Source organism: Abramis brama (assembly GCF_963993115.1).
Source record: "Abramis brama genome assembly, contig: SCAFFOLD_138, whole genome shotgun sequence".
NCBI classification, from domain to species: domain Eukaryota; kingdom Metazoa; phylum Chordata; class Actinopteri; order Cypriniformes; family Leuciscidae; genus Abramis; species Abramis brama.
The window spans coordinates 1-27002 of NW_028156018.1; the positions used below are offsets into that span (position 1 = coordinate 1).

At 37.2% G+C, this 27002-nt stretch overlaps 1 protein-coding gene across 2 annotated transcripts; it reads left to right on the plus strand.

Moving 5' to 3' along the window:
* The first annotated feature begins 1437 nt into the window (after positions 1-1437).
* LOC311077163 (uncharacterized protein) lies at positions 1438-24971 on the plus strand. Of its 2 annotated transcripts, XM_084138967.1 has the most exons (19): positions 1438-1783; positions 1882-2130; positions 2837-3091; positions 3205-3459; positions 3573-3827; positions 3941-4195; positions 4309-4557; positions 9150-9181; positions 11448-11519; positions 14626-14818; positions 16209-16328; positions 16454-16635; positions 16746-16907; positions 16983-17189; positions 17267-17499; positions 17583-17649; positions 17732-17823; positions 21144-21294; positions 23522-24971. In XM_084138967.1, exons 1-19 carry the CDS (start codon positions 1507-1509, stop codon positions 23660-23662), a joined length of 3447 nt encoding a protein of 1148 aa, XP_083995093.1. In that variant the 5' UTR covers positions 1438-1506; the 3' UTR covers positions 23663-24971. The 2 variants fall into 2 exon arrangements, with proteins under 2 accessions (XP_083995093.1, XP_083995094.1); XM_084138968.1 differs by lacking the exon at positions 3941-4195 and having other exon boundaries at positions 1494-1783.
* Positions 24972-27002: the final 2031 nt, after the last annotated feature.

A 27002-nucleotide genomic window follows, 5' to 3' on the forward strand; every position in this document is an offset into this window, starting at 1 on the left:
TAGACACACACTGTAAAAATGAATACGCTATATCTAATCAGCAATATTGTTATATTTAACAAATAAGAATTTAGTAATAATTAACAAATTAATTCCTTAAAAGTTAAACATTTAAAATGAGTAAAACTTACAACAATAAAAAAATTAAACAAAAATATGTGAATAGCAGACAGATGTCAAAGATGAATTAAGAACTCTTTATTTTTTATTGCCAACATTGAAGACACCTGATGTTAACAAGCAGAATCACTGATGCATACAGTATTTATTCACTCACCACTGTCAGGTGTCAGTACTATTTTTTATTGATTCTGTGTTCTCCATTTCTCATGTAGTGTCTAACGAATGATCTGTAGTGTTTCTAATATTGCCTGATGTGTGTAAGATCTGAAAGCATTGTTTGATTTTGCCAGAAGAGTCAGAGATTCTCTGAATGAGTTTTGAACATTTGCTTTTGTGTTTAAAGGGGGGGTGAAACACTCATTTTCAGTCAATCTCATGTTAATCTTGAGTACCTAGAGAGTAGTATTGCATCCTTCAAATCTCCAAAAAGTCAAGTCAAGTCAAACTAAAAGTTTTTAGTTTTATTATATTTATAAAAGAAAGATAGGCTGTACCGAGTCTTTCCGGAAAAAAACGAGCGGCTGGAGGCGGGCCGTGTGGGCGGGGCTAAAGCTGTGCTTACGCGCCGATAGCTAACAACACTCGGACATTTGAAGCAGACAAGCAGTTTTACTCAACCGCCTGCGGTTCCAACGCACGACCGACCGCGAACCTTTATCATTGCGACTGCTCCATCCTTAAGCATTAGACGATCTGCAAATCCGGCGTCGAACTGGGCTTTGTTTATAAAACAATTATCGTCGAAATGTCTTGCACAACTCCGTTTATGCTCAGGAAAAACAAACTCCATCCACTGGTCCCTTAACGCTGGGTTCTTTGGGAATCTGTGCAGGGTTGTCTTGCCCTGGCAACCAAAAACACACTTCTTTGGTGACATTGACTTCCCTAAAGTTGAGCACAGCGCTTAGATGAAGTACTGCTTTCGCTCTCTCGCTCTGGTCTACGGGTGCACGCACGCCCTTCCGGGAGAAGTGCCCTTAGGACCCGTATAAGGAAATTCCGCCCCATCTGACGTCACACAGGCCCATACTCGAAAAAAACTTTCCGAAACTTGTGACAAACCAGAAGGAGCATTTTTGGCACAGAAATACTCCTTCAAATGTACAATTTAATTCTTGAAACTTTGTCCATGTTTAACATGGGAATCCAACTCTTTAACAGTGTAAAAAACTCAGTATTTATTTACATTCATCTTATATTTCCTGTAATGAGTCGCTGTTTTCTAATAGTAATAAAGTATTGTCATGTTTTCATGGCCCAATATAACAAATAAAACTACATTTACAGTTTGATGAATTCTGTGTTTCAGGGGTTTCTAGTGCTGATTGGGGTGTGAGTTACAGTCCTTCACACATCTGTGCACTAAAGGACTCAACAGTGATAATGAGATGCACTTATACATACCCTACTGGACATCAGGTCAAGGAAGTGTTCTGGACCAAAACAAAAGATAAAAAGGAACATGAAGAGCCTCCAGATCTGTCTAATGACACTGAATACAGTCAGAGGCTTCAGTATCTGGGAGATAAACAGCAGAACTGCACCGTCAGACTGAGTCATGTGACACTGAATGATTCACACATGTACTATTTCAGATTCATCACTGATAAACCTGATAAGAAATTGATTGGTAAATCTGGAGTGATTCTTACTGTCACAGGTGACTTTGATGAGGTTTATCTCTTCTTCTGTGCATTATGTTGAATAATAATCAGTGTATGACAGCAGCACTAGATATAATGTGTGTGTTGTGTTCAGATCTTCAGGTGGAGTCTCCTGAGAGAGTGACAGAGGGAGATTCAGTCACTCTGAGATGTAAAAGCAGCTGCGCTCTGACTGACAGAGCAACATTCATCTGGTACAGAAACTCACAGCCATTAACTGAGAGAAGAGACAGAAACAATGAACTCCTGCTGCAGTCAGTCAGAAGAGAGGATTCAGGCAGATATAGCTGTGCTGTAGACGGACACACTCACATCTCTCCTGCTGTTCAGCTCAATGTCATGTGTGAGTGCAGATTGACTTTCTCTCTTTAACCCTCATGCACTTTAGATTTCTGGTTACAGTCTGTGTGGTCCAGGTCAAATTGACCCTAATTGTATTCAATTCCCCAAAAATCACACTATGAAAAAACATTACATACATTAATAATTACATTCAGGTACAAATAATGAACTTTTAATATCAATACTTTTCACACATTACAAAGAATACATTTCTGAATTTATGATTTATAAAAATGTTTTAACCACTATTTTTAAGACTGCCCCTCCCCGACACCCGTGGGACACTTGCCATTATACATTTATAACAATAATATCTTAGTCTAAACCTAAAGTAATCTTGATGAACTATATAGCATTTGAAAGTGTTCAGACTGTAGTTTTCATATTTGGCGACTGATTTTCAAAAGATGTGGTGCCGAATTATAACACACACTCTGATTCTTTCCATATGTTTTTATATGTATTTTAGAGATTGAATTCAAATTAAATCAAATATTAACATTACTACTTAGACTACTTCTGAATAGGATGTCTACTTCATAAATATAAGAGAGAATACAAGTGCAAGTCCATTAATGAACATGGAGAGAAATTGTGAGTTTATTATAAAACATAAGATGCTAATTCTCTGTTTGGATTAATTTGGTTCATATTAGCCATTTAAAAAATGTGTCAGAGGTCTTAAATAATTTGGTGATTGTTATTAGACCCTCCCAGGAACGTCTCAGTGTTGATGAGTGGATCTGGTGTAATAGTGGAGGGAGATTCAGTGACTCTGAACTGCATCAGTGACTCAAACCCTCCTGCAGAAATCAGCTGGTTTAAAGGAGGAACGTTTGTAGGATCTGGAAGAATCTACAGCATCTCAAAGATCAGCTCTGATGACAGTGGAGAATACAAGTGCAAGTCCATCAATGAACATGGAGAGAAATTCTCTGATGCTGTGACTTTAAACGTAATGTGTGAGTTAATGATAAAACATAAGATGCAAATTTTCTGTTTTGATAAATTCAGTCCATTTTAGTCATTTTAAAAATGTGTCAGAGGTCTTAAATAATTTGGTGATTGTTATTAGACCCTCCCAGGAACGTCTCAGTGTTGATGAGTGGATCTGGTGTAATAGTGGAGGGAGATTCAGTGACTCTGAACTGCATCAGTGACTCAAACCCTCCTGCAGAAATCAGCTGGTTTAAAGGAGGAACGTTTGTAGGATCTGGAAGAATCTACAGCATCTCAAAGATCAGCTCTGATGACAGTGGAGAATACAAGTGCAAGTCCATCAATGAACATGGAGAGAAATTCTCTGATGCTGTGACTTTAAACGTCATGTGTGAGTTAATGATAAAACATAAGATGCAAATTTTCTGTTTTGATAAATTCAGTCCATTTTAGTCATTTTAAAAATGTGTCAGAGGTCTTAAATAATTTGGTGATTGTTATTAGACCCTCCCAGGAACGTCTCAGTGTTGATGAGTGGATCTGGTGTAATAGTGGAGGGAGATTCAGTGACTCTGAACTGCATCAGTGACTCAAACCCTCCTGCAGAAATCAGCTGGTTTAAAGGAGGAACGTTTGTAGGATCTGGAAGAATCTACAGCATCTCAAAGATCAGCTCTGATGACAGTGGAGAATACAAGTGCAAGTCTATCAATGAACATGGAGAGAAATTCTCTGATGCTGTGACTTTAAACGTCATGTGTGAGTTAATGATAAAACATAAGATGCAAATTTTCTGTTTTGATAAATTCAATCCATTTTAGTCATTTTAAAAATGTGTCAGAGGTCTTAAATAATTTGGTGATTGTTATTAGACCCTCCCAGGAACGTCTCAGTGTTGATGAGTGGATCTGGTGTAATAGTGGAGGGAGATTCAGTGACTCTGAACTGCATCAGTGACTCAAACCCTCCTGCAGAAATCAGCTGGATTAAAGTAGGAACGATTGTAGGATCTGAAAGAATCTACAACACCTCAAACATCAGCTCTGATGACAGTGGAGAATACAAGTGCAAGTCCATCAATGAACATGGAGAGAAATTCTCTGATACTGTGACTTTAAATGTCATGTGTGAGTTTATTATAAAACATAAGATGCTAATTCTCTGTTTGGATTAATTCGGTTCATATTAGTAATTTTAAAAATGTGTCAGAGGTCTTAAATAATTTGGTGATTGTTATTAGACCCTCCCAGGACCGTCTCAGTGTTGATGAGTGGATCTGGTGTAATAGTGGAGGGAGATTCAGTGACTCTGAACTGCATCAGTGACTCAAACCCTCCTGCTCTGAACTTCAGCTGGTTTAAGGAGAATGAAACCTCAGCTGTTGGATCTGGACAGAGTTTCAGTGCACTACAGAGTGGATGCTTCTACTGTCAGGCTCACAATCAACATGGAACTCAGAGATCAGACGCTGTCACTGTCACTGTTAAAGGTAGAGCGGCTCTTATACTTACATTACTCTTTCTAAAGTGATTCAAATTAATCTGTTCAGCTCAATGTCATGCGTGAGTACAGATTGACTTTTTCTTTTTAATATCAATACTTTTCACACATTACAAAGAATACATTTCTGAATTTATGATTTATAAAAATGTTTTAACCACTATTTTTAAGACTGCCCCTCCCCGACACCCGTGGGACACTTGCCATTATACATTTATAACAATAATATCTTAGTCAAAACCTAAAGTAATCTTGACAAACTATATAGCATTTGAAAGCGTTCAGACTGTAGTTTTCATATTTGGCGACTGATTTTCAAAATATGTGGTGCCCAATTATAACACATGCTCTGATTCTTTCCGTATGTTTTTATATGTATTTTAGAGATTGAATTCAAATTAAATCAGATATTAACATTACTACCTAGACTACTTCTGAATAGGATGTCTACTTCATAATTTTTTTTTTTAAAGTATGGAAATATATGGTCAAGATCACTCAATCCATATATGGAAATCGAAGAGTCCTTATATGGTCACCAGAGGAGTCTGGATGTCATCTAGTGGAAAAGTTTGGTACTGCGCTAAAAAAAACTTGATAAATATTTTTGAGACATCAACCTAAAATTTGTCACAGAACTTGTTCAGATATTTAGCTTTCATTTTCTTGAAGTTTTAGAGTTTTATATAAAATTTAAAAATATATATTTTACATTTTTATAAACTTCTATGATGTTTTTGTAAACTTTAATTTAACAAGGTTTTTAAAGGCACCTATTATGCAAAATTCACTTTTACATAGTGTTTGAACATAAATGTGTCGACAGTGTGTGTACACAACCACCCTATACTAATAAACATCCACCCACTCCTCTTTTTGAATCCCCATAAATCATAAGCAGTGTCTCAGAACAAGCTGTATGCTTTCTCACGCACCCCTGCCAAACTGTGGAGCCAGGTAGTGTTGCACTGCACACTCAGACCCCACTCCGGGACGGGTCCCTGTCCTCCACCTCGCTGCCCCTCCACAGGTACGTCTGTGGTCCCATTGGTCCTGCTGGTTCGGTCGCTGGGAGCCTGGATAGAGCCGTCACGTTCCTTCATTATCAAAACACTGATGGATCATAGGGCTACTACAATCATTAATGTAAAATTAATGACCCATATAATCAAAGATAAGACTCAATAAGAGCTCAGTGAATCAGACTACTACATTATGATTGTCATCATCGTCACATTACCAATGTCACAGGGTGACGATTAAGTGGAACTATCCCTCTCTATTCTTGTTTCTGGAAGGGAACGAGTTTAATGTAACACCAGAACGGTTCCGGGTCTTTCCGTGTAAACAGTCTGACGGAGTTTACTAATGAGGGAATGAGTGGCAGCTGGGTGAGGAGCAGAGATTGAGCCATGAGGGATATGGCTTGGTGAGGAGGATTATAAAAGGATCCGGTCGATGTGCAGTTGAGGTGAAGTGATCGGGAGATGCAATCGTGGGCGAAGAAATCTTGGGCGAACAAACTTTTGGAGCGAATTCTTTTGGGTGGATGCAGACTAAAGGAAATCTTGTGTTGTTGATCTGTTGATCACGTCGGGCAGATCGTTAAAGGACGGGAAAAACTGTATGTAAAGAAGGAAGCCACCCCGGCGTTCAGTGAGTACTGTTCTGGAGCTTTCTGATGTCAGTTGTGTTTCCATAGTCAACTACCTACACAGCTTAGATGCACAGTTTGTCAGTTGAGCGGAGAGAGTCGACTGGGACCACGAGAAGAGACCTTATTCACTGTGAGTTGATGTGAGTTGCAGTGCCTAATGTGAATTGAACACGTGCACTGGTGTGGAAACTGTAACTTTATGTCTGCCCGTTCCTCAGTTGACTACTCGTGGGGTTCGAAAGTCAAACTGAAATTAATTAACTGCTGTGTGTTGAGCATATGCTGTACAGGAATACAGCTCCATCCTGTCTGAGTTGAAGAGGATTTATGAGAGCGCTATGCATCGCTGTTCCATGGTAAGAAGACTCAGTTGCTGACTGTTGTATCCTGTACTCACCACTGTTGTTCTGTGAACCTAGAGAAACTGTCTTTCGCCATTGAATGCTGTTACTACTGTTCTGTGGAACGAAGACCTAGCTGTTGACTGTTGAAACCTGTACTCACCACTGCTGTTCTGTGAACATAGAGAAATTGCCCTCTGCCATTGTATGCTGCCATCATTGTTCTATGGTAAGAAGATCCAGTTGTTGCCTGTTGAATCCTGTACTCACCACTGTTGTTCTGTGAACATAGAGAAACTGTCCTCTGCCATTGGATGCTGTCACTACTGTCCTGTGGGAAGAAGGTCAGCTGTTGACTGTTGAGGCCTGTACTCACCACTGTGGTTCTGTGAACCCAGAGAAATTGCCCTCTGCCATCGAATGTGGTCATCACTGCTCTGTGGTAAGAAGACCCAGTTGTTGATTGTCAAATCTTGTATTCATTACGGTTGTCCTGCGAACTTAGAGAAGCTGTCTTCTGCCATTGAATGTTGTCATTGCTGTCCTGTGGAAAAGAGGCCCAGCTGTTGACTGTTGAAATCCGTACTCTCCACCGTGGTTCTGTGAACATAGAGAAATCGCCTTCTGCCATCGAGTGCTGCCCTCACTGTTCTGTGGTATGAAGACACAGTTGCTGATTGTCAAATCCTGTACTCACCACGGTTGTTCTGTGAATGTAGGGAGATTGTCATCTGCTAGTGGAGACGGCCAACATTGTTCCGTGGGGAAGTCACTGCCCGTTGCTGTATTCCAACTGCCGCCGGCTTGTGGAAGGGGAGTGGCCCCCAGTTAAACGGGTGTGGCCCGTGGAGGGAGCGAGAGAGCCCCCGTCTGCTATTTACGTCGGAGTAGTATGCTGCGACGGACGGTCCCCTGCCCTATCCTCCCCTCTATCCCAAACAGAGGTGACACTCAAATGATTGATGCTGTCCTGTGAGAAGAGTAACCCCCTCCCTTGTTGTCTATTTCCTGCCAGTTTCTGTTCCACTACTCATGTCTGGCCGAAGAGGAGTTGCTGTGTGAATCCTTACCTGTGTCTGCTCCACTTCTTACCTTTGGCCGAAGAGGAGTTGCTGTGTGAACCTTTACCTGTGCCTGTTCCATTACTTACCTCCGGTCGAAGGGGAACCGCTGTGCGAATCCTTAGCAGTGTCTGCTCTACTACTTACCTCCGGCCGAAGAGGAGTCGCTGTGTGAATCCTTGCCGGTGCCTGTCCCACTACCTATGTCTGGATGAAGGGGAACCGCTGTGCGAGTCCTTACCTGAGTCTGCTCCACTACTTACCTTTGGCCGAATAGGAGTTGCTGTGCGAATCTTTACCTGTGTCTGTTCCATTACTTACTGCCGGCCGAAGAGGAACTGTCGTTTGAATACCTACCAGTGTCTGCTCCATTGTTCGCTTCTTTCTGTTCGAAGGGGGATCGTTGCACGAACTTCCCACGCAATCTGGTAGAAGAGAGAAGAGGATCCGTTGGTGGATTTTAGCTTGAGTTTGGACTTATTTTAACTAAATAAAATACAAGTTTTTGATAATACTTATCTTGTCTGGCTTGTTGGTGTCTCTGGGAAACTCCTCGAGGTGGTACGTTGTGAAGGGGAGGGAAAAGGCCACCCCGGCCTGTGACACCAACATCACTTGATTAATTTTCTCGCCATAACCAAAGTTACAGCAGCCAGAGAAAAACTAATGTTAGAGAGTCAAGGGTCAAGAGCCCAACTAAAGAAACACTGATCACCATCATGGTGATTTTTTAAAACTCTTTTTAATAAATCAATTGTTAATTCTCAATAAGATCTTCTGTAGACGTCTGACAGAAATAAAGTCAGTCTGGTTAGTAATAAGTGAAGCTGGTAATGCTGTTTGTGGAGTTGTTTAATCCTCCTCTGCTGAGATCTTCACAGATTTAATGTCTTTTCTCTTCAGTTGATTTCACCTGAGGCTGTGGCTGAAGTCAGTTGTAGTTCTTGTGTTTCTGCTCGTCTCTTTTTTTTTAACACATATCTTTTTAGGGTGCAGTGTTTCGTAAACAATTCTGCAGCTTTGAAAAGAATTGTGAGTCAATCATTCAATGATTCATTTATAAATACAGCTAGTTGCTTTGTTACTGAATGTAGGAATGACTCAATGACTCGCTCATTGAGAAGACAGTGACTTACCGGTTTTAGAGTAATATATTTTAAAGTATCACTTCATTTTTCCATCATTGCATATTGCTTTATTGAACATTTTTCATTGAAAACATTTTTTATTTCATAAAGTTATGCATAAAGGTAAAAAAAGCACTGGGAAATAAATGTAGAGGGCAAATATTGTCCCTTAATGGAAAAGGTATGACTGAAGTCTAAGTGGAAGAGAGGGGGTATGCAGAAGGAGGTACACCACTCTAAAAAGTTGGAACCACTGCTCTCACCATTAGTCCACAACTGCTGAAATCTTGCTGAATCCACAATCTTGCTGAAATTGCTGCTTAATAAAATAGTTATTTTTTTCAGTTTTGCAGTTTATTATATTACTGTCTTCATGCTGATTTCTGTCATTGCAGGTATAAATATAAAGCCGCTGGAAGGACGTAACGTAAGTTGAGTTTCTGAAATTGAAGTTGTAGAGACTCCTATCAATACTAGTCCAAACTGAAGCAGTGCAATAACATGTGCATTTTAGATATGTGTGTAATCTGAAATATGAATGTGCTTTTCTAATAATTGCTGATGGTTTATGGGGGCATTCAGTCCATATAAGCTGTGAATACTCTGCATACAAAAGCCAATTGAAAGAATTAGTTTGTGGACTCGCTAATTAATTAATACTATAAATTACTACAAATTCCCTTGTTATTTGAGGAGTAACATAAAGCTTACATAATAAAATGTTGGAAATACGTAACTGTCCGTCATTCATTTATTTGCCAAACCAGGGTTTTGGGTAAGCGGGTCCACAATAGCTTTTAAGCCTATACTCTCTGTCATCATCATTGTTCTGCATTCTCATTGTTTGCTGGCAATATGGGGGATTTAATGCACAGAGAAAGCTGTCCACGAAGCTGTCCATTTCAACCACACATTCTCATTACTTCTTTTACAAACTTAAACTTTTATTCCAGTACTTTTGTTAGTTTGGATCAGGGCCGGCCCAAGGCATAAGCAAACTAAGTGGCTGCTTGGGGCCCCCTGGCCACCCCCTGCACTGAAAAAACATGATACTTTGGATTAACTTAAAAAAAATTGATGTAATTTGTTACAGCAATTATTTTTTTTGATTTTCTCAATTTGTATTTATTTATTTATAACCAACACCATCAGATCACTTTTTTTTCTTTGTTCATCTGGCAGTTATAACTCAGATACAACAGCCAAACAAAATCTAAAGTAAACATATAAGGGTCAAGAGCCCAACTAAAGTAAACACTGATCACCATAATGGTAACTTACAATTTGTGGATTTTCTCCTTCAGTGATTCTGCTTGTTAACATCAGGTGTCTTCAATAATAGTCAATCATCACTCAATTAATCATTTAATTATCTCATTAACTTTAACACTCTTGAGTAAAAATGGTTTAATTTTGGTTTGACATTAAATCAAAATTTATGGTTTTAACTAAATCATAAATACAATTTGAGAAAATCTAAAAAAATTAGCTGTAACAAATTACATCAATTTTTTTAAGTTAATCCAAAGTATAATTTTTTTTCAGTGATAGAAGGCGTAACACTTACTTTGAGGCAAAGTGAAAACAGAAGGTATAAACTAAAAATCACAATTTTTCATTGGACCAATGTAAATATATATTTTGAATGAACTGATGTTTCACTTTTTTCAGTGTTTTTTTGTTTTGTTTTGTTTTTTACATATTAATTAACTTAAACAAGTGACATGAATGAATGAATAATTCAAGACAAGTAAAATTCTGATTGCATGATCAATATACCTGCCTACAACTGCTGCTGTGTCTGCCAGTGTTTGAGTCATGTGCATAACCTCGCGTGCAGACAATTTGTGCGCAAAGTCACGGTAATGTTAAGCCATGATACAAAAATTTGATTTGATCAATGATTGATGATTGACATTTAAATCAATGATTTATCCTTTAAATTTAATGATATTCAGAACAGAAAAAAAAAAAAAAAAAGATAAACAAGCCAAAACTAAATACTTTAAAGCGAAAGTGAAAGTAAGCGATTCGCGATGTATTTGGATGGTAAACTATTCTTTATTATAGGCTTCTTTGTACTTCACTCACGTTCCAATATCGACGGAAAAAATTATCCTTTTCACATGCATAAATGTGCTTGGAAACATCACAGTGGAGCGGTGCTTACTGTGAACGGTATGAATTGTACTACTGACTATTTAAACAGAGCAGTGTAAGTTTTATATGTTAGGTTGACTATTTTATTATTATATATTTATTACGGCTATAATGAACAGGCTGCGATGTCAAGATTGCAATGCTGGAATATGTTTACAGTTGTTTTCAGAAGTTTCAAAGAGTTAGTAAAAGAGTAAAGAAAGAGTTAAAACTTTTTTAACTATGCGTGGTGGGAGGGGGCCCCCAAATCAAATTCTGTTTAGGGCCCCCAAAAGGCTCGGGCCGGCACTGGTTTGGATACAAACACTGTCCACTGTAGCGAGCAAAATACAGAAAAGCACCTTTAGAAAAGTATTTTCATTTCCACCAGTAGGTGGCGACAAATGTTTAAAAAAATATATGTCATTGAATCATTTGTTAAAGAAATTTGTTAAAAAACACTGTCTGTGTCTCATTTCAGAGGCACTCAGCATACCCGGTTAAAGTCATCACTCACACATCGTCAAATTCTGTCTTCTCAATTTTGATTTCAGAGTCAGACTGAAAAGCTTCAAAATCTTCTAGAGCAGATCGAGAACATTACAGATCAAGAGCTTTCTTTGACTGTAAGTCTTCAAGAGAATTTATATATATATATATATATATATATATATATATATATATATATATATATGGGTGGGAGACATATAAGCCTGAAAAAAGTTTTTATTTTTTACTTCAAATATTAGGCAAAAAAAATATTGAGTTGTGTTGTACTGACTCTTGCATTTCCCACAATATATGTGGTCTTTTAGATTTTGTATTTGAAATTGGATTTATTCACCAATTTGTTGCATTCGTGCCTAAAATTGTCATATGGTGTGACATAAAAGTTATTCTATATAAAATGAAAATGGGATATACTCTCCCTAAGTAACTAACTTCAACATAAATTGTTTTCATTACTATCTTAAGATTTAACATTTCTTTTATGCAGATTCATTAGATTTTGTATTGTTTTTCTAAACCATCATGCAAAGTAAGTCATCTCTCCTCAGCCTTTCCAGATATTTTAGATTAATTATGTTAAATCCGGTTATAAATCTATGAAAATGCTTGTGACTCTTGCTGATACTATTTCTCTTGTGTTCCGTTGACTTTTTTATGATTTATAATTAAGAAAGTATTTTTACTGGCACAATTCTGAATGTCACACCAAATTATATAGTGTCACGCTATATGATTAACTGCACCACTCCACAATTTGTCAATGCAAAAAACTGTATTTTATTTGCATTCAACATTCAATTAATTCAATTCAGTTAACATTAATCAAAAAACATACTAACATTGTTTTAAAACTTTTAAAACGATAAGAAACTCATAAATACACTCACCTAAAGGATTATTAGGAACACCTGTTCAATTTCTCATTAATGCAATTATCTAATCAACCAATCACATGGTAGTTGCTTCAATGCATTTAGGGGTGTGGTCCTGGTCAAGACAATCTCCTGAACTCCAAACTGAATGTCAGAATGGGAAAGAAAGGTGATTTAAGCAATTTTGAGCATGGCATGGTTGTTGGTGCCAGACGGGCCGGTCTGAGTATTTCACAATCTGCTCAGTTACTGGGATTTTCACGCACAACCATTTCTAGGGTTTACAAAGAATGGTGTGAAAAGGGAAAAACATCCAGTATGCGGCAGTCCTGTGGGCGAAAATGCCTTGTTGATGCTAGAGGTCAGAGGAGAATGGGCCGACTGATTCAAGCTGATAGAAGAGCAACTTTGACTGAAATAACCACTCGTTACAACCGAGGTATGCAGCAAAGCATTTGTGAAGCCACAACACGCACAACCTTGAGGCGGATGGGCTACAACAGCAGAAGACCCCACCGGGTACCACTCATCTCCACTACAAATAGGAAAAAGAGGCTACAATTTGCACAAGCTCATCAAAATTGGACTGTTGAAGACTGGAAAAATGTTGCCTGGTCTGATGAGTCTCGATTTCTGTTGAGACATTCAGATGGTAGAGTCAGAATTTGGCGTAAACTGAATGAGAACATGGATCCATCATGCCTTGTTACCACTGTGCAGGCTGGTGGTGGTGGTGTAATGGTGTGGGGGATGTTTTCTTGGCACACTTTAGGCCCCTTAGTGCCAATTGGGCATCGTTTAAATGCCACGGCCTACCTGAGCATTGTTTCTGACCATGTCCATCCCTTTATGACCACCATGTACCCATCCTCTGATGGCTACTTCCAGCAGGATAATGCACCATGTCGCAAAGCTCGAAATCATTTCAAATTGGTTTCTTGAACATGACAATGAGTTCACTGTACTAAAATGGCCCCCACAGTCACCAGATCGCAACCCAATAGAGCATCTTTGGGATGTGGTGGAACGGGAGCTTCGTGCCCTGGATGTGCATCCCACAAATCTCCATCAACTGCAAGATGCTATCCTATCAATATGGGCCAACATTTCTAAAGAATGCTTTCAGCACCTTGTTGATTCAATGCCACGTAGAATTAAGGCAGTTCTGAGGGTGAAAGGGGGTCAAACACAGTATTAGTATGGTGTTCCTAATAATCCTTTAGGTGAGTGTATGAGTAAATCAAACACCATCTCACTTCAAGAACATTAAATTAAGTATAAAATTTAAAAGAAATACATTAATTGTATAGGTAATTTAATGTTCACTATTAAACATTCACTATTATCATTGAATATGTTTTGAATAGTTATTTATTTATCATTAAAAAAGGTGCATGTAATATTGTGTGACAAATATATCATATGGTGTGACTTAGAAAAACAGTCACACCATATGATACAGTGTCACACCATATGACGTTTTGTTCAGTTAAGATAATCTCTTGGTTAACTAAAAACAGCTAGCTTATACTTAGCATGAAAATTGCCACATGGCAGGAATGATTTTTAAGAATTAATAAGTAAAATTCGTATAAAAGTGTTTCATTTTTATGTAAATAATGTCACACCATAAGACACAAAAAACTGACCACTAGTGAGCATATCAGATACAGAGCTTTTTAATTAAAAATTAAAAAGCCAGAACTCAACTCTTGACCTTGCAAACCACTCCAGAGATGGCACTGCAACTTCCTGGTTGAGTGTGGACCTCTTCATCATAATGATGTCCAAATTATTGCCCGTTCAAAATATAGATCGCAGTGTCACACCATATGATGCCCATTTTACGGACAAAATGTATTTGGCCAGAACTTGCTTTAAAATCATACACAGACATCAACACTTTCTGTGTCTGTTGAAATGGCCTAATTCTGTTACTTAAACTGTAAATCTATCAATTATTTATACTTTGCTGATATATATTGTCATATTAGTAAGGTCACACATATCCCGGACAGTCACACCACATGACAATTTTGATGTTTAGATAAAAATTTGAAGTAGAGGTCTTTATACACCAACTACAGCTATGGTATGCTGTAATAATATCTTGTCAGAGGAACAACATGAAGATATATATTTTTAACAAATATCCATTTTTATTAGGTTATGACATCATGGACGGGTAGAATTGCATGTCATGTCTCCCACCCATATATATATATATATAAAATAATCAAATCAAATGTAATTGTCAGTTACATGATTGACATCGCAGGTCTGATTAATTGGCTTTCTTAATATTTACATTTACAGTAATTTTTTTTTCTTTTTCTGATCAATAAATTAGACTCCAGTGACCGATGTTTTGAATATGGTCCTCAACACTTCAGGAGAGATTTCAGAGTCTTCATCATCAGTCAGCCCAGCTGAACTAGCCTTCAACGGAAACCATGTGTTAAAAACCAACGAGAAACTCCTCTCTACATTGGTGAAGCCGACAGACACAAATGCCAGTGTCAGTTTTACTCTTGCTGCTGTTGGTGAGTGGAGAAACTGTTATTATTGATGATGAAACTGAGCTTATATATGATATAGTTTATATAGAAAACACCCGCTTCAGCCACAGTCTTAGGGTCTTTTTACAAGACACCGTTTTCAACTAAAAACGTAAAACTTTTTATACGCTTGGCCGTTCGTTTCCACGACAACAAAGAGTCAGTTTGGGTGCCTGAAAATGCAAAGTTTTGAAAACTCAAAGGAAACACTTCTGAGTTTTAAGCGTATCGTTGTCGTGTAAACTTGGGGAGACCGGGGACAGTTGCAACACTTTTTGCATTTCTCTCAGTTACTCAGAGACTATTGGGACTAGATCAAGCAAATTTAAACTCTATACCATTTAAAGATGATTATATATGACATATCGTTCACAGTATTTATTTGAATGGAAGAAGCCAGATGTTGCAACTGACCCCAACCCAGGGGACAGTTGCAACACAACCATGAGACGGTTGCAACATGTTAAAAATACCTTAAATTTCACTAATTAACTTTAGCCTCAATGAGCATATAGAATTCTGAAAATATGAACTGTTTTAGGCCTATAGTATTATTTATTTCTATAATAATATTAGTGTAACCTATTATTTATTTATTTAGTGATATTTATCAAATAACAGTTATTGAGTTTTGTTTGTTTATGTGTAGAACATAGGCCTACATATATTCAGTGTGCAGGTGTTACAGATGATATTCAATCTCTCCATATTTCAGTGCCAGACAGGAAGAATTGAACAATTTGCAATGCAACAAACTTTTATTAAACATGCAATTGATAACTTGTTGCAACTGTCCCCAAACCTATTAGCCATGACACACTGACTTTGACACATGCTAACTATGTCACTTAGAAGTCAACAAAACAATAATTCAAACTAAGTAAGTTGAAATGTTACTTTCATACCTCCAAAACAAGTTTTGTTCAATAAATTCAGCAGCAGTTGAATATGTCTACTGTCTTCTTGGTGGGGGAAGGGTCTAACTGTGCATGAGCAGTATGAGTGTCATCACTCTAGCTTGTTTCTGATTGGAGAAAAATGACATGTTGCAACCATCCCCTGTTGCAACACTCCCCGGTCTCCCCTACCCTAAGATGAATCAACTAAAGATAAAAGAAGACATTACATCTCTCAAGATCTCAGCAGAAGAGGATTAAACAACTCCACAAACAGCATTACCAGCTTGACTTAATTTAACTCTGGGGATTTTGCTGTGTACAAACTTAACTGATTAGTTCAAACTAGTAATTAGATGAAATAGTTGTTTTATTTTAGTCTTTTTATTGTTTTGGGTTAGGTTAGGGTTAGGGTTAGTTTGAATCAACTTTAATAAAAACAAAACAAAAAAAACATAACTGCTTATTTTCTAAATCAGAGGTTGAAATCTTCATGGTTGGACCCAGTGTCACCTTAGATAAAATCCCTCGACTTGTCACGACAAATTGTTCTGTGGACATCGATCTCATTGGGATCGCCAAGAACAACAATGAAACAAGTATGTGAGATATGTTTTAATACAACATTTTTATTAAAACATTTTTAGAAGATATATCACTAAACCACATTTAACTAAAGGTTTTAATGTGTTGAATACAAGTTTCTTCTGTTTCTGTCACACAGGATCAGCTGCTGTGGCTTTCATGAGTTATAACACAATGGAGAATCTACTGAAGCCAGACTTCTTCAACACATCAACTGACACGATTAAAACCATGATGTCCACTGTGATCTCAGTTACTCTTCTTAAAACCACCAACGCTAGACTCACCAAACCAGTCAACTTCACCTTCAAACACATCAGCGTGAGAGACTGGAATGGTTTTTTTTTCCAACCTGAGAACTGATGAACATCTGAAAGCATCTAATATTCAATGTTATACTATTTTCTGCATGTTCTTTCTTCTTTTTGCAGGAGTTTGAGCCCGGCAGTTCTCTGTTCTGTGTGTACTGGAATATCAGCGAGTGGATTGTAGATGGTTGTTCTGTTTTAAAGACCAACAGAAGCTACACTGTGTGTTCCTGTGTTCATCTGTCCACATTCGCTGTCATCATGCAAACCAGCCGCCCATCAGAGGTACGAGAACATTTATAGTGAGCATTGAAGAACAGCACAGATTTGGCACTCATGTACTCTGACATGTTTCCTCAGAGCGACTCAAATTTGGACGTGTTGAATTTGGTGTGTGTGATCGTGGGGCTGGTGTTCTTCAGTTTGGCCCTGTTGACCTTTGCCCTTTGTCAGTGGAGTCCTGGAGTGAATAATGTGGCTCGAATCAACCTCTGCGTGAGTCTTCTGTTGGCTCACCTTCTGTTCCTGCTCACACAACAGTTCCTGAGCCTCATACACCCTCATCAGGTGAGAATGATGAAGGAGCCCTACAGCTCAGCTCAGTCTCACTGAGAATCATCATAACCGTCTCTCATGATCTCCAGGTGTTGTGTGCCGTGATATCAGGTGTGCTGCACTTCCTCTTTCTCTCCGGCTTTGTGTGGATGTTCATTGAAGCTGTGCTGCTCTTCATCTGTGTGAAGAACCTATCACAGATCAGCTCCAAAAGGAGGGGGGTGCTTAGGAGTGGATTCCTGTGTGTGATTGGATATACGGTTGCTCTGGTTGTGGTGGCCGTGTCTGCTGGGGTGAATCCTAAAGGCTACGGAAGTGAAAAGTGAGTTTAGTTTAAACGACTCAGAGATCAACACCTTCATCCTTCATGTTTGTTCATTTAATTATTTTTCTTCCTCTAAACAGGTGCTGGATTAAAATGGATAAAGGCTTTATCTGGAGTTTCCAGGGACCTGTTTGCGTCATACTAGCAGTAAGCACATTTCTCATCATGACTTTGTATTAAAAGGGAAAGTGATTAAAGATTAATTACTGTTGTTTCTCTTACTGTGCAGTTAAACATGATTCTCTTCATCTACATCATCATCAGTCTGACCTCCACCTTGAAAAATCTGAACGCTGAAGTTTCACACATGAAACAAACCAAGTAACAAACAATATGATTTGAACACTCCATGAAATGTGTATATATGTTGTTATATGCTGCATATTTCTAGACACCTTTAACCTTATTTTGATTATTCTCAGGTTAGGTACACTGAAAAAAATGAAACATTGCAAAACATATATTTTGCAATTCATTCAAAATATATATTTACATTGGTCCAATGGAAAATTGTGATTTTCAGTTTATACCTTCTGTTTTCACTTCTGTATTTATGATTTAGTTAAAACCATAAATTTTGATTTAATGTCAAACCAAAATTAAACCATTTTTACTCAAGAGTGTTAAAGTTAATGAGATAATTAAGTGATTAATTGAGTGATAATTGAGCATTACCTGGTGTTAACTAGAGAATCACTTAAGTAGAAAATCACAAATTGTAAGTTACCATTATGGTGATCAGTGTTTGCTTTAGTTGGGCTCTTGACCCTTATATGTTTACTTTAGATTTTGTCTGGCTGCTGTTATTGAGTTATAACTGACAGATGAACAAAGAATAAAAAAGTGATCTGATGTTGTTGGTTATATTTTGACAATCATCATTTGAACTTGATCACTGAACTCATTAAGACCCTTATTTCTGACGTAGATTTATGTTGTTGATTACAGAATAACTGTGATTCTGCATAAATATCCAGAATTGTAGATATAATACAAAGGATTTCTTAAAAGTTGTTTTGGAAAACAAAAAACAAAAACAAAAAAAATGTTCAGGCACTCACAGACATCAAGATTCAGTCTATGCATCTCAACAATGGTGACGAGCAGAATATTCAATTAGGAAAAGTAAATTACATAGACAATTCAGATCATTATTTATTCATACCGCAATGCATGATGGGAGCTATTAATGAGTTGTGATTGGTGGCAGCCACTGCAACATGCTTTATTATTGTCACCATTGTTGAGAATCACAGGCTGATTATTGATGTCTGTGTTTCTATATACATTTATTTGAAAGTCTTTTGATCAGAACAATGTTTATTAAATATTTTGGATTATATGAAAAATACTGAAAATCATATGCTGTAGAATCACAGAGCTGCTGTAATTAACAAGTTAAACAAAACTATCTCAATAAGATTTGTTTTTTGGATCACAACATGATTATGTCAAAACATAACCAACACCATCAGATCACATTGTCTCTTTGTTCATCTGACTGTTATAAATCAATAACAGCAGACAAGCACAATTTAAAGTGAACATATAAGGGTCAAGAGCCCAACTAAAGCAAATACTGATCACCATAATGGTGACTTACAATTCGTGATTTTCTCCTTCAGTGATTTTGCTAGTTAACATCAGGTGTCAAGTCAAGTCAAGTCAAGTATATTTGTATAGCGCTTTTCACAATACAGATTGTATCAAAGCAGTATTAAATCAAAATAGCACAACAAGGTTTGTTTCTAGTGGAAAAAAATGTCCACGTTTGGTAAGGCTGATCAATAGTATTATTGATTGATTAAATTAAATTAAATATCCCCAACTGAGCAAGCCAAAGGCAACAGTGGCAAGGAACCGAAAAACTCCATCAAGTGACCTAATGGAGAAAAAAAAAAACCTTGGGAGAGCCCAGGCTCAGTCGGGGGCCAGTTCTCCTCTGGCGTTTATGAACTAGAGACCGGATTTAACTGTAAGATTAAAAATATCATAAGAATGCCTGGCTGAAGAGATGCGTCTTTAATCTAGTTTTAAACTGGGAAAGCGAGTCTGAGCAATGAACAGTATCAGGAAGACTATTCCAGAGTTTTGGAGTTAAATGTGAAAATGCTCTCCCTCCTTTGGTGGATCTGGATATCCTAGGTATGACCAAAAGCCTCGAATTTAGTGACCTTAAAGAGCGCGATGGATTTTAGGGCGATAGAAGATCCGTTAAATAGACTGGAGCTAAGCCGTTTAGGGCTTTATAAGTCAGTAGCAATACCTTATAATTAATTCTGGAACTTTATAGGTAACCAATGTAGTGATGATAAAATCGGTGTTATATGATCATATTTTCTTGATCTAGTAAGAACTCTAGCAGCTGCATTTGGACTAACTGTAGCTTGTTTATTGAGGATGCAGGACAACCAGCTAATAAAGCATTACAGTAATCTAGTCTCGAGGTCATGAATGCATGAACTAACTTTTCTGCATTAGACACGGATAGAATATTATGTGTCTTCAATAATGCTCAATTATCACTCAATTAATCACTTAATTATCTCATTAACTTTAACACTCTTGAGTGTTAATTTAACACTGGAGTTTTTGCTGTGTACTTTGGGTTAAGGTAAACGTTGAGTTGGAAAAAAATGTACATTTTGGTTTGATATTATATCAAAATTTATGGTTTTAACTAAATCATAAATACAATTTGAAAAAAATCTAAAAATAATTAGCTGTAACAAATTACATAAATTTTTTTAAGTTAATCCAAAGTATCATTTTTTTCAGTATAAAGTCAAATGTGTCCTAAATCATAAGCATCTGAATTTTCATACTCACAATCCATAGGTCAGAAGATTTCTTCATGGTCTGTTCAGCTCACTTTTTTAGAAATCAAAGACTTTTGGCAGGCGAGAGTAGCAAAAGAGTTTCTTAGTTTCAATTAAATATAGTTTTATTATCTACAGGTTAATTAGTTTACATATAAAGTACTAATATATAAAAAACAAGACAAAACAACATCAAGAGTAAATCGTTTACAAGCGTTGTAACACTGGAGAGGCCATTAAGAATCAGCGTCAGCCTTCATCTTCTCCTTTCAGCCTTTTATAGACCATCTGATTTCTTGAGGTCATCATCTTTGGACATCCCCTCATAAATTATCAGTCTCTTACAGACAATTTATCCAATCCTAAGTCTTGAGGTGTCATGAGTTCTGGGAATTCATTTCGGACCTGTCTTTGTAAAGCCTTTCGCCTCTTAGTCTTCCTTCTTCAGACTTTTCTTCTTTGTTGCATTCTGTGCTTCGTCCGCAACACATCGGACGGTAATGCTTGCATTTATCTTCTTTCTTTAGCAAAGCTCTTTCTAATACATGTTTTGTTCCTCTCTATGCTTTTTAATTAATGCTTAAAACATTAAGTGTGGTATGTTTTTCTTTATAAACCACTTTCTCAAAAAAACATTTTACAATAACAATTGCAGAGTGTTTCTTCATAAACCACTTTCTTAATAAACGAGTTTAAACTGTGGTTGATTACAATACAGAAGTGTTCTACAGACAAAAAGGCATACTTATAACAGAACAATTGCAGATTTTCCACAACAATATAATCAATAAATATATATCAACTCTCCATCTTTCTCTGCAGGAATATGACATTTAAAACACTGGCTCAGTTTGTGATTCTTGGTTGCTCCTGGATTCTGGGTTTCTGGAAGGAGCTGGAGATCCCCTTCCTGATCTTGAACTCCCAGCAGGGAACCTTCATGTTCCTGGTCTATTGTGTCTTCAATAATCAGGTCAGACATCAGTACAGACAGTCTACCAGAAAATCATCTCTCACCTACTTTATATTAAAGGGTTAGTTCCCAAAAATGAAAATTAGCCCATGATTTACTCAACCTCAAGTCATCCTAGGTGTATTTGACATTCTTCTTTCAGACGAATACAATCAGAGATATATTTAAAATGTTCTGGCTCTTCCAAGCTTTATAATGGCAGTGAATGGCCGTTTCAAGAGTGACCCTTGACCTGACGCACAACGTAATGACGAACACGGAGATAGAGCAAAACAAAACACCAGTCACAAATTAGTTAATGGCCGTTTCTGTTAATAATCCATCCATGATAAAAGTGCTCCAAACGGCTCTGGGGGGTTAACTGTATGTACACACTTCAGCTGCAAAGAAGCTCTGGCCGCCCTGTCAAGGACGCTTGTCAAAAAGTACGGGGAAGCTTTTTGATGCTTTGGCCGCTCTGACGTAGCAGCAATCTATGTTCGATCATGGGAGAAGAGAAGTGTCACACCATGAAATGTAAAGAGAAAAAACAAGCAATACATAGACAAATTTGAGTATCTATCAGTACTAGTTAAAAATATTATAAATCATCAACTATCCCAGCTATTTTATCCCATGCCTCGTTCTTTTGTAACTGGTCCCTATAAGCAAACAACGTCATATCATAAATGATAGGAAACCCAGCAACGGCGATGATCAGCTTCTCCAATTTCTTGGAACTAATGTTTTGGTAGGAACGAAAGTTTACATCGAATGTTTCTCCGGAATCAGCCAGCGAGAAGGACGTCTATATTTTGATTGGTTGCTGGCGTTTTGCTGCTGCTTGCCGCTGAACCGCGTCATAGCTCATTACCATAAAGTTTAGCTACTTTCAACTTTCTGATTGATGCTCTGGTCGCTCAAAAATCGACGCCGATGGATTTGACGCTCCTTGCAGCTGAGAGAAGCCAGCTTCCATTGAAAATGAATGACTTCCGGTAACTTTGGAAGCTCAAGTCGGCGACGGTGTGTACGTACAGTAATAAAGGCCTTCTGAACTGAAGCGATGTGTTTGTGTGAGAGAAATATATCGACTAAAACAACTAGATTCTGGCAGACGGCCGTACACAAGGCGACTTGCACCAAAAGTAATGGCCATTCACTGCCATTATAAAGCTTGGAAGAGCCAGGAATTTTTTTTATATAACTCTGATTGTATTCGTCTGAAAGAAGAATGTCATATACACCTAGGATGACTTAAGGGCAAGTAAATCATGGGCTAATTTTCATTTTGGGGTGAACTAACCCTTTAACCCCTTAGAACCGGCTGTGTCGTCGCCGACACATACCAGCAATCTGTTTTCATTTGACCGTAACTCTTCAACCATTTGCACTATCAAAACCATTCAAATTGTGCCTGACAGTAGACAACATTGCCGCTTTTCGGCAATATACGGCTTGTTATGGTAATGTCTGCAAATGACAGCAGCGCGGGAAGGAAGGATTTGAACAGAGAGACACAAGCGTGGCAGGTTAGAGTGTTTTGGATTGCATAAAATAATAAAAGAAACAAACAAATACATGGCGAAAGAAGTGTTAGACAGCCTAAGAGGGGATTGGGATGATTTTTAATGAAACTTGGGAAGCGGATGGCCGTTACTCTTTCACGTATCTAAGCATGTAGTGTGTGTACATGTGTATGTGTGCGTGCCTATGGATGCGTGCATTTGTATGTGTGCGTGTATTAAAAAAAATGTCCTAAATGAAAACTGTGCCACTCAATGTCACAAAAAAGACTTGTATATATGTATTATAGATCATTTTTCAACTTGAAAGTGTTAGTTTCTTTCGTTCATGATTTTTTCTGTTTTTATTTTTTCAAAATAAAAATTACATTTATTCTCGTACATTTTTTATTTTTGTCTATTTAAATTCTATTTACAAACTCACCACACACAATAATGGTCAATAACTGTAATATGTTGAAAGCTAATCTTCTTCTGAAAAAGATGACACCTTGCACATTAAGATAGCACATTGTTTTAGAATTGTACAGACAAAAAAATCTAAATATGTGAAAAACACCTATTTTAGCTTCAGGTTCTAAAGGGTTAAGTTAATTTTTAATTTCTCATTTTCTAAAAATTAAATTCTTGAATAATAACCTGGACATGTTCTTTGTTTTTTTTGTTTTTTGTTGTTGTTTTTACCAGAGTTTCAAACTATTTCTTTTCTCATTCTTGTCTAGGTCAGGCAGCAGTACAAGAAGTTCTTCAGACGTCCATCAAGAAACAGTGAAGACACAAGCATCCATATTCAGCAAAGGAAGTGCCATTCTTATACAAGTCATTCTGTCATGACCGTCTCAGATACAAATTTCAGTAGTTAACCTGCTATATATTTACAGCGGTCAATACACTTATGTGAATCTATGCATTTCTTTAAGTGCAACATTTCTTTGGTAGAGGAACTACCATGATTTTTAGAGGCTTGTATACTGGGTTACACTTTTAATATGCTAAAAAAAAAAAAAAAAAAAAAAAAAAAAAAAATGATAAAGCATTTGTTTTTCAGCTTAAAGTGTGTTATTAAAGCAGTGTGTTTTCTTTTAAACAATCTATTCAAAACTCAAAACATATTCATAACTCATAATCTCACAATCCAAAAAGATTCCACAGAAGTATCCCACAGAATTTGTGAATAAACAAATTTAGTTCCACAATTAAAAACAATAACATAAATTACCTGTAATAAAACAGAAAAAGGTTTCATATGATTTTGCATAAGAAATGAACCACAATATCAGTAGTTTGAATAATTTATTTTAAATAAATCTAGTATTTGTTATAAATTTGTCCTCTATCTGACTTTGAGCTTTTGAGTTTCTCACCATATAACTTCTGCATCAAGTGTTGATTTACATACTTAGAAGAGAGAGGATCCAAGCATCACTTTGAGCCACCACTATATTGGAAATTACTTTTAGTGGCATCAGCAGAACCGTATTAGACCGTATTAGCAGAAAAAGTAGCCTACAGGCTGCTTTCACAGAAAGACTTCCCTGAGGTGTCCAAAGGATCAGGCTGCTGATAAGAAACTATATTATTGTAGCCCTGCAACATCACAACATGCTCTACTGTCCATCTTTGGAATAAGTAAACTTAGATGTGTTAGATGTGTGTATTTGACAACAAAACACTGGCCAAGAGTTTGCAGCTGGAGACTTTCTGCTGGACTTGACCCAAAGGAAACTAAAATGGGGGGAACTAAAAATTTAGGAAGCGAAAAATGCACATGACAAACACATAAACCAGTCTAGTCCAGCAATGTTTTTGGTTCAGATAGTCTCTCATTGGCAGTACATTACAGAAAAACAGTTTGACAATTTCAGCAGCCCCTCATATTCATCCCTTAAATACTATGAAACCAAAAATTCCCAATGGAAATGTCTCCAGCATTGCAGTATACACGGCTCAAGAAGCCGGCAAAACATTAGCGATAGTGTCCTTGGCACTCTGGCTTAATCTTTCGGGAAACTGAAATGTTGATTGCTAGTTGATTGTACTGAAATGTGTGTTGGCAGTGCCTGTACACAAATCAAATCAAATCAAATCAAATCAAATCAAATGAAGTATATTTGTATAGTGCTTTTCACAATACAGATTGTATCAAAGCAGCTTCACAGTATAATAAAATAATACAACAAAGTTTGTTTCTAGTGGAATTGTTTCTAGGGTGATAGAAGATCCGTTAAATAGACTGGAGCTAAGCCGTTTAGGGCTTTATAAGTCAGTAGCAATACCTTATAATTAATACGGAACTTTATAGGTAGCCAATGAAGTGATGATAAAATCGGTGTTATATGATCATATTTTCTTGATCTAGTAAGAACTCTAGCGGCTGCATTTTGGACTAACTGTAGCTTGTTTATTGAGGATGCAGGACAACCGGCTAATAAAGCATTACAGTAATCTAGTCTCGAGGTCATGAATGCATGAACTAACTTTTCTGCATCAGAAACTGATAGCATATTACGTAGCTTAGCAATGTTTCTAAGGTGGAAAAAGGCTGTTTTTGTAACATACGAAATATGATTTTCAAAAGACAGGTTACCGTCGAGTATAACACCCAGGTCTTTTACTGTAGAGGATAAAGTAACAGGACATCCTACGATGTCAAAGTTGTATTGTGAGAGGTTCTGTGGGCGTTTTTTTGAAACGGTAAGTATAGGGGTTATGCGCAACATACTTCCGGGTTCTACAAAACAGGTTTAACTACTTCCGGTCGTCAGCTACTGAGGTAAACACAGCGTAGTCTGAATGGCGACCTTTTATAGCCGGTGTTTACAGGAGCTACCCATTCTATCCATTTCAGATGTACATCGTATTGCCAAACGGACTTCCAGAGCCCCGAGTACTCCGTTAGATAAAGGATTTAAGTTTTTATGCCTCCTCATTTATTCATGATTATGAAGGTATGTAAGTTAGTATATGTAGCTTTTGCTAATGGCACCCGATGTAGAGTTAGCTAACTATCAGTAGGCTAAGTTAGTTTAGACTTGTATGCTATCATCGTAGTTTAACCTTTTATATTTGCTTGCAGACGATTAAAACAATCAAATGAAGACTGCATTTTATTTTTTTATAAAAAAATTTTTTCTGATACTTAAGCATTCGTGACATTTTAATTAAAACAGAAATAAGAATTGTATTCTAAAAAAAGCGCAAAATAAGTTACCTCATAGATCACCTACCGCTGCAGATGCGTACGGTAGTGCAAACCGGAAATGTTTATACCTGTTTTCCGGTTCGAACGTTGGGCGTTCCGCATAACCCCTATTACCTCTGTCTTGTCTGGATTTAATAAAAGAAAATTAAGCGTCATCCAATCTTTTATATCTTTAACACACTCTGTCAATTTGGATAATTTTGCATTTTCATCCGGCCGTGATGAAATATATATTTGAGTGTCATCAGCATAACAATGGAAACTAATTCCATGTTTCCTTATAATATTTCCAAGTGGCAGCATATATATTGAGAATAACAGAGGGCCCAACACAGATCCCTGCGGCACTCCATAGTTTACTGGAATTATGATCGATTTTTCTCCATTTAAATAGACAAAATGGTAGCGGTCTGATAAGTATGATCTAAACCAGCTTAATGCTTGTCCTTGAACACCAGTATAATTTTTTAGTCGATCTAAGAGTATTGTATGATCTATAGTATCGAACGCAGCACTTAGATCAAGTAAAACTAGTATTGAGATACAGCCTTGGTCAGAAGCTAAAAGTAAATCATTTGTGATTTTAACGAGCACAGTTTCAGTGCTATGATGCGGCCTGAATCCTGACTGAAACTTTTCATAGATATCATTTTCTTGCAAGAAAGAGCCCAGTTGAGTGGACACAACTTTTTCTAGTATTTTAGACATAAAAGGTAGATTTGAAATGGGTCTATAATTTGCTAGATTATGCGGGTCTAATTGTGGTTTCTTAATGAGAGGTTTTATCATTGCCAGTTTAAATGTTCTTGGAACATGACCTAAAGATAAAGACGAGTTAATAATATTGAGGAGAGGCTCTTCCACTACAGGTAACACTTCTTTCAGTAGTTTAGTTGGTATAGGATCTAATAAACATGTTGTTGTTTTAGATGAAGTGATAAGTTTATTTAACTCTTTTTGTTCTATAGTTGTAAAGCACTGTAATTGTTCTTGCGGGGGGA

Coding starts and splice junctions, on each gene's coding strand:
- LOC311077163 (XM_084138967.1), top strand. CDS start 1,507: ATGAGATGCACTTATACATACCCTACTGGACATCAGGTCAAGGAAGTG. Junction 16,636..16,745: donor TCACCTTCAAACACATCAGC/GTGAGAGACTGG, acceptor TTCTTTTTGCAG/GAGTTTGAGCCCGGCAGTTC. Junction 17,824..21,143: donor TCACACATGAAACAAACCAA/GTAACAAACAAT, acceptor CTTTCTCTGCAG/GAATATGACATTTAAAACAC.